At 39.7% G+C, this 11,367-nt stretch overlaps 1 protein-coding gene across 1 annotated transcript in view; it reads right to left on the bottom strand.

The window, feature by feature from the left end:
• Positions 1-312: 312 nt before the first annotated feature.
• OSBPL9 (oxysterol binding protein-like 9) overlaps positions 313-11,367 on the bottom strand; it is a gene marked incomplete at its 5' end in the record, with an annotated part of 12,427 nt that continues 1,372 nt past the window's right edge. Inside the window, 15 exons of the mRNA XM_009875605.1 lie at positions 313-571; positions 677-812; positions 1,213-1,304; positions 1,657-1,735; positions 2,646-2,786; positions 2,894-2,957; positions 3,333-3,443; positions 3,705-3,789; positions 5,167-5,341; positions 5,580-5,665; positions 7,091-7,209; positions 7,470-7,582; positions 8,081-8,240; positions 9,125-9,226; positions 9,693-9,786. Coding sequence (XP_009873907.1) covers positions 497-571; positions 677-812; positions 1,213-1,304; positions 1,657-1,735; positions 2,646-2,786; positions 2,894-2,957; positions 3,333-3,443; positions 3,705-3,789; positions 5,167-5,341; positions 5,580-5,665; positions 7,091-7,209; positions 7,470-7,582; positions 8,081-8,240; positions 9,125-9,226; positions 9,693-9,786 — 1,632 coding nt within the window. The remainder of the gene's footprint in view (positions 572-676; positions 813-1,212; positions 1,305-1,656; positions 1,736-2,645; positions 2,787-2,893; positions 2,958-3,332; positions 3,444-3,704; positions 3,790-5,166; positions 5,342-5,579; positions 5,666-7,090; positions 7,210-7,469; positions 7,583-8,080; positions 8,241-9,124; positions 9,227-9,692; positions 9,787-11,367) is intronic.

The following is an 11,367-nucleotide window of genomic DNA, read 5'->3' on the forward strand; positions in this document are numbered from 1 at the left end:
CATTTACGTAGCATTTTTCTAACAAATTGTCCCATCAAAGGTATCTTCATATTTACACATTGCAAACAGTAGCTAGATTTATATGACGTCTTGCGTTTTGTTTCTTGTTTTTTTTAACTATGTAGGACCCAGGAATATTATGCAACTGATACCAAGGCCGTGGCCTTCACAGTGGTTATACAGCGTGTATCTGCTTCACGGCCCGGGTTCTCCATGCTCTAGAGCATCAGTAATGGGGCTCCAGCAGCCTCTGAGGCCTGAATACACTACCAGCATAGCGCAGTCCGAGATAAGTTACTGCACAGCCAAGACGTTTCTTGTTTCATTTAATTGCTTTTCTGCATCAGTAAGTCCAGTATCCCTGAGATAGGAACCACTGTTGTTGGAGGGGTCAGGTTCTCCACACGGTACATACGTGCTAACTGATGACTCTCTTGGTATCAGATGTAAACTTTGCTAAGCCAAGGCTTGAATGTTTTCTGGGTTTGTAACCCTCTTAATGTTTACTGGCAGCAAGTCGTTTCAATAGCGGCTCGTCGTAAACCCAGCATTCTCCATCTTCATGGAATAACTAGGGAAAAAAGGGCATAAGCAGAGGTAAGCTTTTTATGACGCAGCTGGAAAGGAACAAATGCTACAGGTTAGAGGGCATTTACGCTGTTCAAATAAAGCTCACCCTTGTTTCCCATGAGGTCTCGTTCTCCTTTCTGGCTCTGGCTTCAGCTCTTTGTCTTTCTTCAAGCGCATGCTTCGCAGCTGTGGCTGCGTCGATGTCTCTAATTTTTAAGTTGTAGGTTACATCTTTCCATAAGCTTCAAAAAGAAATTTAAATGGAGACAGCTTTATGGAAGCAAGGTGCTATGAGGTTTAGAAACATCTTACTGGCTATTAGTCACTGATATTTGTTTGAATTAAGGTCACTTATCAAAAGGGAAAAAGATAAAACAGGAATATATTAAACCAAAACTGCACTGTCTGTTGCCAGGAGTGAGGGAGCTGTAGGGAAGCTCACTGGACCTCCCTGCAACATTTGGTTGCCATGAGGATGTGACCGAGAAGTAAAGGTCTCCTCTTCCCCCTTAAAACCCCAAAGGCTTGTGCCTTGGCTCTGGCCTGCAGGCAAAGGCTAAGGCAGAGCACATCCTGCAAACCTGAGTGTCTGACTGGAAAAAAAAAAAAGTGTTAATTTGTCCATTTTACTGAAGTTCTTACCAGCGAGACTCAAAGTCGTCTTGGTCCTCCAGTTTCCTTACCTTCTTCTTAATTGTAGGCATTTTCTTGGTATCTATAAAAACAGCATTCTCCTAGAAAGTGAGATTTTAACAAAATAAAAATCAGTTCTCTGTCATGGCTTAAAATTTGTATATGATCCCACTGCAATACACTGGCTGTTGAGAAATACATGCAAAACTATCATTCTTTAGATTCTGTTCTTGCTATAAAAATCAGGTTACATTAAGAATAGATTAACAAAGTAAATTCAGGACTTCTATGCTGAAATCAGCATTCTTGTGATCTTTTGGGCAGCCTCACAGGAGTTTCCAACTATTAATGTTTGTTTCAAAAACCCCAAACAAACCCACCAAAAAAAACTTTTTAAGCACAATCTTCCATTTCTGATCAGAAGGGGGGGGGGGGAAATACAAGTTGCTTTACCCCTGTTGTGTATTTTGCATACATGACACCATTCCATTCGCCTTCAATTGAGCAGAAGGGTTTCTTGTCGTTCGGAGAACTAAATAGAAAAAAAAAACCAGTCATTTCTCAGTTTTATTACAGCAACTGAAAGACCCCAAAGGATCAAAACTTTAGGCTAGTCGCCATGCAGTCTGTTTTCTACCAGCCCTTAAATGCCCACCACAATACAGAAAAGATCAGGGTTCTGCTCACAGGTGAGAAATTTTGCATTAATTAGTTCAACAGCATAAACCTTCAAAGGAAGTGCTCCAGGGCAAGGCAGGCCTTGCTTTAGGACTCTATCTGAAACCAGTTACAGGCTTTTAAAACAGATTTAGAGTGGCGAGTTCAAGCCTAAAAAGGTTTCACAAACTCAAAGCTTCTTCCCCAGATTACTGAGAAACACAAATTCCGGTTCACAACTGTCAATGTGTGTCAAGAAGTGATTTAAGACCCAGCGATGGGCCTCAGTTTTGTCAGGATCACTGACTGACCTTACAGCTGATCTCCAGAGATGAGAATTTCCACTGAATTCTCCACTCTGGGCACAGGCCCAGGGTCAAACCAACACCCACCAACCCACAGGTATAAATAAATGTGTGAAGGGCAGCTTCAGAGCTTTAACTGCCTCTCTGTGAGGAGCAGTATGGCCAGGCTTGATTTTATTTTTTTTTATTTTCAGGAGAGGTAATGATAAGACATTTTTGGATAATTCAGGAGTGAAAATTTAAGTTCCTTTTGGTAATCAGCTGAGAATGTTTCAGAGCAGGACAAAGTAAGGTGCAAGCCTACGTGGGTTTCCTCTCACAAATCCTGGCTATAAAATGCCAGCCCGTGGTAGGTAATCATGAGCTGAGTTACTGGGTGGAGCTGCAATAGTCCTTTACACTCCTGATTGTTTTGGAAAAAAAAAACCTGTCAGCATTTAAGTAGAGATAAAACAAGATTAACTGAAGAAGCCTACTTACAAAATTTCAGCTGTAATTCTGTGCTTCTTTCCTCCATAAAATGGTTTTGTGTGGAAGACAATGGAAGCGTTATAACCTGTCTTTGAGCAATTAATACTGCATTCTCCACCAAGTTCTATCCATGGCACAGTGAGAATAGACCTGCAATTATAAATGATCGTATATATTTATAACCTTTTAACTGATAAATATTTAGCATGAAATATTAGAAGGCATTAAAAATGAAAATAATTCGAGCATTTACTTGCCTTCCATAACCATTAGGAAAGGTCAAAATATAGTGTTCATCATGATCTAGGCATGTGACACACCCTGGCAAAGGAAAATAAAAACAGATTTTAAAAGCCTCCAGCAAAAACTCTACAAAACTTTTCATAATGGTCTCCTGAAGTAATTCACTAAAACCACGAGATAAAAAGGAGATAGGAAGAGCTTTATTTAGCTGCTGAGAAAGCCCAGCTTCCAGAGAAGGCAGGGAGAGTTACGTTTACGTGAAAAACTGGGCCCTAAAATGGTTTCAGCACACAAGGTGTGCATAAGGAATCGCTGATTCCTAGATGCATAAGCTCAAATTACATAAAATCAAACATTCCTTACGTTTAATAGGGCAACTTTAAATAGTTTCTGCAAAAATTCTAGCTGTAGAACATCAATTTACCTTCTGTAGTTAAAGTGACACACACATACCTTGCCCTATGTTATGAACCCCAATAGACATTCCTAAGAACTTTGACTTGGTCCATATGTGAGCATTGAACTGTATCCTCTTGCTAAAACACTCTGCGTAAAATGCTGAAACTGAAGAAACAGGTATTAAAAGTGGCAGCACAAGACATCAATACTATTATTTCCAAATTCACCCATCAGGAAGTATCTCAAAGCGCCTCTTAGGTGGCAACAGAGTTTGCAATTTGTTTCTCACAGAAACAGTTGATAGAAATAACATTCAGCTTTTAATTTTGGAGGGAAAATGTAAAACTAAGATTTAATCCAGGAGCTGACTTTACTATTGCTCCTATCCAGAGGCCGTCTCTATTAGCAAAGTTACAGACTACTTACTTGGAGGATGATGAGAGACCTGCTCTGCCACAAACGTTACGCTGCTTTTACTGACCCAAGGGACTGGTCCTTCTGAAACCGGCTCCTGCACGACAGCAGAGAGGATTTTCATCATTGACCGTGTTTACAGAACACCGGCTGCTTCCAAGAGAAGTTGCTTCCGTGTTTAAAAGCTTCTAAAAATATGCTGCAGTGACTTTAACCTACTTGTCAGTTTGCTAATTTGATGGGGAATAACTTCCTCCTGAAACTACGATGCTTTCTGAAGAACGAGTGGCTTCTGCTCTCTTAAGTAAGAATGTATTTGGGGAGATGCCTCAAATACAAGAGTTAAACTGGAAGAGTTGTGTATAAACCCAATTACAAAGTCATATTTAAATCCACCCAATTTCTTATTAACTAATTAGAAATATGGCAGAAATAGCTTTGATTTTTGCTTCTGATAAAGTCTGATATGCATATGGATAACAATCAGACTATACATATCGCAAAACCATAACCCAACATTAATTTCCCATGGCAAATCATGAAAAGTGTAATTCCTCACGAGAAGCAATGGAAGCACAGTCTTTGTGTCAGCAGACAGGAGTGCAGACATTCACCTCAGAAGCAAGAGAAAGATTTGAGCAAGCTAACTGGGGGCAGGGATGGCGGGAGAAGCTACACTGAGGTTACGTGAAGTATCTCACAACAGCACTTCCCACCCACATCCCCGTTTGCAGCTTCCCACAGTGAGAAGCCTAAATGAGGGGCTAAAAAAAGAAAAAAGAAAAAAAACTAGCCAAGAACAACCCCACATTAGACTGCACTGCAAGTGCTAGAGCTTTTCTCCAAGATCAAGGGGGCATCATCAACTTAATCCTTGAGTATCACTGAAACTTGGGCAATCACGAAAACACTCAGAGACTGGTGGATGATTTCAGATGATGCGAGTAGCACTGCTCTAACCGTGTCCTTCACCAGCCACACTCCAGTAAAGTACAAAAAGAAGAGCAGTGGCCAGACACAGATGTACAACTAAAATACTATCTGCACTCAGAAACCAAACGTCAGAAGTTTACAAAAAAATTTTAAAAGGAGAATTAAATATGCTGGAGAAACTGCACTGGTTTCTAGGTTGTAAGTAAGGAAAAGAAGCCCCACTGTTAAAAACACAAGGGTTTAAGAGAAATTATTAAAAAAAAGTTAAAATAAGAACAATCGAAAGAAAGGAATTCACGCCCAGTGCTATGAAGCAGTGCAGGAAAAAAAAGAACATTTTCAACATGCCTAATGGTACTTAAAACCCAACAGCTCCAATTTTGTTATGCAAGTTGTTTAACTTCTGTCCAAAGGAAAGGAGGAAGGAGCAGGGGGGAACTTAAAGCACAGCGCAAGCTATTTCAGTCAGCAAATGAATACAGCTTTGGGAATTACTCACATGCATTCTAGGGACCAAAAAAACATACCACAAGAAACTAACCATATCGTCTTCACCTTCAGAGCCTGGTAATACCCAATGACATCGGAAGATCTCTCCCAAAATGGGATTGTAAGGCTTTTTAGCAACTGACCCTTTTCTTCCTGCATGAAAAGCTGAGAGGTACCATTTAACTACTTGAACCATTCGTTCTTTTGGATCCTTCTGGTCACTGATGCTACAGGGGCCAAAAGAGAGACAGGCAAAATTAAATGTAAGCAGATACTTCAAATACAAGGAAGCTTTTTGGATGTTTGGTTGTTTTACAACTAGAAGTTGGACTACTTTGACTATTTTTCAAGTTTATATCAGAACCCATGCAATACCCTTCAAAACTACCAACTTACTTCTGGCTGACCACAAGGGCCATAAACAATATCAGAAGAAGTTAACACTCAATTTTAAAAATCAAATACCTGACAAATAAGTCTGGATGCGCAAAAAAGTCAGCATACATTTCCAACAGTGATCTTCGCTCCAGGATAAAAGTTGGAAGAACCACCTGGTTGAAGAAAAACAAGTCTTAGAGATTAAGACCCTTTAAAATTCTGCGTGACAGCTTTCTCCGTACCAACTGTAAATAGCACACAGAGCAGCCCCGGCTGCATGTGCCTGTGAGCTGCCTGTGCTCTCCAACTTACCAATGAGTTCTGACATATGCAGGTCAGTTGGCATCTTCTATAAAACCAAAGATTTAAGAGGAACTGTCTCGACTGACATAGATTCTAGTCCCACTTAGAGCTTATCCAGCTACCCGGCTGCGCTTATCAAAAGCTCTTCTTATTTAGAGTAACACTGATTATTTAATTTCATCTACATGTACACTGTCAATTTTCAGTTATACTCAAAATCTCATTCCGTGTAGTCACATCCTCTTTTGTGCCTTTTCATCACGATGAGGGCTGATCTCTTTCCTGCCACTTTTCTTCCCCAACAGCACCTGCAGGGTCCATTCTCCTGGATCTGCTGTCTGCTCCCGTGGGGCACAGACCAGTGCTGACGGCAGCACCAGTCGCTGTTGTTGACTTCAAAGTGATGCAGACAAGATCCTCATGGTGCTTCTTGGCACCTTAACCTGAGATCAGTAATTTTCAACTATTCCAGGAGTTCCCTGAACAGACACATTTTGGATCAATCCCTATTCGGAATGGCCAGAGCCTTCCATAGTTTGCGAGCTGCCAGCTATTTCTCCAGAAAAGTTTTATCTTTTTGTTTTCTATTGTGAGTTCCAGAATGGACAGTTAGTCAGGAAACTAATGATAGGATTGATTTCTCCTGCTCTTTTCCAGTTTGGTATTACTTGTTTAAATTTAACCAGGCTGGCTAGAAAGATCAACACCTTCAGAGTGCTGTTCTTTCAACCTTAAGACAGACACCAACACAAATCACATTCACCAAAAATCCAACTCTTCACTAGCCAGACTTACATGTAGCATTTTAAAATACACAAATTACTCAGCAAGATCCCAATTAAGCAAAGAGTTTCATTATATGCTTAATTCTCCCCCTTATTTTGTCTTATTGAATGTCACCATGCACTGGGATTTTGTAGATCTTTGTTCTAGGAAGCTAAAGACAGAAGAAACCTTACTACAGCACGGAAAAGCATTACTGCTGCATACAGCATTCCTCTCCTCACAGCTTTACCGGCACACCAACAATCAGGTTCAGAGAGAACAAACAGCTACTTTCCATAGCAAGCTGTTTGCCCAAACAGATTTTAGCAGTTGGATGTATTTATACTGCATTCATTTTTCCCCTCCCAGTAACGACTCCAATTAAAAAAAATACCATGCTGAAGAGACTACAGCTTAACTAGCTCTTAGAACAAATACACAGTTCAATTATTACTTTAACATTGTACTGTTTTACACAAAATTCAAGGTTTACTCTTCCTCCCTTCCCCATGAACAATCAGCAAGTTTACCTTTGTTAGATCCATTCCTAATCTAACTTGTGACAACAGATGCATAATAACACTCTTGTGTTCTTCCACCGATTCTCCTTCTCCATCATCGTCTCGATCATCAGGAGGATCAAAGAGATCTGAAAAGATCAAGTTCTTTTTGTTTTTCTCTACACCCTCAAAGATAGACTGTATTCAATTAGCATATATAGAGAGATGTCAGAAAGGTCTTATTTATAAATCGAAGGGTTTTTAATCCTACAATTCAGTAATCTTCTGTAAGTACCTTGTCATATATATATGTATGTGTGCATATATATATGATTGCACATACATTGACAGTTTACACTGAGATTAACAATCAAGAGCTCCTTACTGGAAGCCGACGCAGTCCACTTACCAGCATCATTTGTCCCATTAGACAGGGAAGAATTGAGGGACTCTGTGGTATCGGGACGTTTCAGGCTGCTTCCCGTGCTGCTCCGAGTCAGGACTGCAGCAGACCCTGAAGAACTAAAGAAGAGTAATAAATTCTCACAATTCACAATGGACTAATTCAGACCAAATTCTTGTAATTTGATACACACAGACAAGGAGTTTACTGACAGCCAATAACATACATGCTGTACACTAACTCACAGAAACCTTAAAAGGGACTGCAGCGGACCAAATGGGAAAGCCTGCAGACCCAGATAACACCACCTGAAGGCATAAAGCAGCTGAATAATTCCCCTTTGAGATGTGTAGCATCTCTTAAAATTAATTTTCCTATTAATAAAGAAGAAGCGTAAATAGAAATTTTGGGGAAAGGCAGTCAACTTAAAAAATTTCTTTTAGTAAATGCGAGAGGGAGTTGGCAATTTTCCACAGGCTGCAACAAACACCCGTGCAACACGGCATGGTCTCAGCCTCTCTCGGAGCTGGTGGCTTCCCAAGTTTGGTCTCCGTCAGCCTTTTGTCACCATAGGTACCTGAGGGCACACAAAGTGCTGCACGCTTTCAGCTACTTACTCCATACATCGCTTTGGGGAAGAACTGCTCTGATAGAATTCATCAGCATCATAGAACTCATCCTCACTGCTCGAGTAAGAAAAATCTGGGACTGTATTTGGAGACAGGTTGACATGGCTTGGAGAGGTGAGACTGCTGCTGGGTGCTGACTGCCCACTTCCTGTGGAGCATTAAAAATTGCAGACTTAATGAAAACAAATTCCTTCAAAACCCACCAGTTTAACTCACGAGTAGGATTGTTCAAATCAATAGAGACTAAAGCACATTCAACAAAGTTAGAAGCAACACCTACAAAGTTAGAAGCAATAATTTCTCAGGTTCATACCGAGTTGCATTTAACAGATAACAAAAGCAAGGTCACAAGGAAAACCAAGAACACAGCACAAAAGTATAAGGACATGTCTTCCCAAAGTTGTTGATTAAAGGCAAAACAACAGTACTTAAAACTTGTATAGTATGATTTATGTTAGAAGGGGTCTCTGGAAGTCATCTGGTCTACTCCCTAGACAAGGCCCAGATAACTTCAAAATCAGACCAGTTTGTTCAAGATCATATCTAGTCAGGTTTTAAATCTCTCTCAAGACAAAGATTCCACAATCTATCCCATTACAAAACTTACAAACATTATAGGAAATGTAAACAACAAAGTTATAGCAACTTCATATATATTATAGCAACTTTTGCTTCAAAGCATCCGTTGCAGTTTCCAAAAGTTATTATTTAAGGGAGAGAGGAGCGAATCAATAAATTACAGAACACGCAGGCCACACACCACGTGTTAACTGCAAAGTTCTCGTGCTGACTACTGCAAGATTGTAGTGATGGAGAGCAGGAAGCAAGCTCGTTATACTCCTATGCATCACGTATACATGGCGTGGGAGAAAGAGCGGAACAATAAACACAACACTGAAATGAAGATTAATTAAAAGCAAGAGGTAGACCAATAAACTGCTGCCTTAATAGCTCACCTACGCTAGGTTACAGACGGCACAGATTCAACTTTTGTTTCTGGAACTTCAATAAGGCAGTTACACAGAACTGTACCTGTACTATTTGGTGTTGGAGTCTGATTTCCAAGTGATGCAACTACAGGTCCCACTGGCAAAGATGAGGGTCGCTGCTCTGACTTGCACAACTGAGAAGGTTCTAGAGGATATTTTGATACATTAAACTCAAAATTCACATTTAAATATGGCAACTATACTTTGGTTGGGAAAGAGATTCCGTATTATTTCACCTCACCTTCAAAATGAAATTTTTTTCTATAAAGGTCATTCAGACAACGATAACAGAAACATGTTTTTCTATCTAGCTCTTTTTTATTATTAAGCAAAGATGGGATTTAAAAAAAACACATTTATAGCTAGAAAGCATTTGTCTTTTCTGAAAATTACAGTTTATTTATTTTATAAACGCAAGTAAGTAATTGAGAACAAATTAAATATATCAGCTTATCCACAGAACTACAGGCAGATTTATTTACCGGCACACACCCGTACTGCGGATGTGACACAGGAGCCACCAGCCATCACGCAGCCCCTCCATCTAGACTGCACTTTCACCCTGCTCTGCTCAGGAATATTTCTACTGAGGTTCCTCCTGGACACCATACCTGGAGGCATAACCGCCTGGGAAGGCATCGTGCTGATCACCGACTGCTCCAAAGGACTGGGCTGATAGACTGCGTCAACTGGGTTTATGGTGCTCTGAGACAAAACAAAGCAAAATACATATTTTCTCAATTAAAAAAAACCAAACACAAAAATAAAAAAAGCACAGAAAGCAAGAACATTGTGAGCACAAGGTTTGCTCAAATGCAAGACAGCAAATTCCTGAGAGAGAAAGTAAAACACAAATTGACAGTTGAGGACATGAGAAATACTTTCAAAGTGGTAACACTTTAGTTCTTTACACAGATTTTACATGTAATTGAATTCTCTACAGATTCAAATTGTCCTATTAAGAATTATTTCAAGTTCTAACTTCTGGTATTTCTTCCTATGTTCACTAATTAATACTGCATGAAAAGAGTGGAAAGTTAGATGTGAATTTTCTGGCTAAAATTAGGATAGGTAGTATGTATTTTTAGAAGCATTTTATTCCAAAAATGAATTTGTCCAGACCATAGTAAATTGACCCGTAAGTTCAAACAAGATTCACCAGCATGCTCCTAGCCATGAAGTAGCTTTGCTGCCAAAACTCCCTCCAAGGCCAGCTGACAGTTTTCCGTGCCGTGCCAGCAGAGGACATTTCAATCTACTTACGATCGTGGGCACTTTGAAAACAAAGCACCAGCTCAGCTCGACACTCACAGGAGTCACTGGCTGCAGTGTCTGTTCACAGCCTCTTGAAACAAATCTCGATTACGATGTCTTTTCATCCAAGCTAGCGGGACTTTGCCTCATTTCACTGGCCTGTCATTTCGCTACCATCCAAGCATTGTTTGATATAGATGTTTACACACAACAGTCAGAACTTCTACCCTGTTCTGGGTTGTTACTTGATGAAAGACACATAAAACCCTTTCCCAAGCAACTCATGATTTAAAACCATTGAGCTATGTCAGAACTGTGAAAGTCTTGCCCTCAGTTTGCTCAGAAATCCTGCTGCTGTGCTGAAGCTGAAGAGCATCAAGCACGGAAACTTCTGCTTTAAACAAAGTTCTGCTTTTAAGAAAGGTAGATGAGCTTTGCCTTTAAATTCAGTCAGTATGTTTATTCCTATCCTCTTTTCAGATCAGTATTTAAAACAGAAGTGAGTCTTCAACTCTTCTTTCTCCTTTTAGTCTATTAATTTCTCTCTGTATGCAGACTGAGGGAAACTCTCATCTTAACCTTCCTCCTTCCATTTTCCTACAAAAGCAAGACTGCTTTCTTGCCTCCTTTCCTGATTAACTGCAATTCTGAACTCTATTCTAGAATCAAAAATCAGCATGGGAGTGAAAATGTTTTTTAATAGCACAGTATTTATTTAGTTGAAAACAAAACTATAATTTCCCATTTATCTTTTAAAAAAAATATTGAAAAAGGCATAAAAATTGCTTTCAGTGCTCTTGTCGCTGTTACCAGCTATTATACAAATAAACGATCTGGTATGTATATTGTTACTCCACTGTATTCCATCACAAGGTCATTACTTCAACTGCTTGTGCAATTTTGCATGCCTGTACCATATATTTCACATTTTAAAATCATGATCCTATTTTTAGAGTTAAGAAACTTACAAAATCAAGATGGTCCTATGACACACAGGATGCCATTGCTATCTCTATCTCCCCTAGTTTGTAG

Source organism: Apaloderma vittatum, unplaced genomic scaffold, assembly GCF_000703405.1.
Source record: "Apaloderma vittatum isolate BGI_N311 unplaced genomic scaffold, ASM70340v1 scaffold18898, whole genome shotgun sequence".
NCBI lineage: Eukaryota > Metazoa > Chordata > Aves > Trogoniformes > Trogonidae > Apaloderma > Apaloderma vittatum.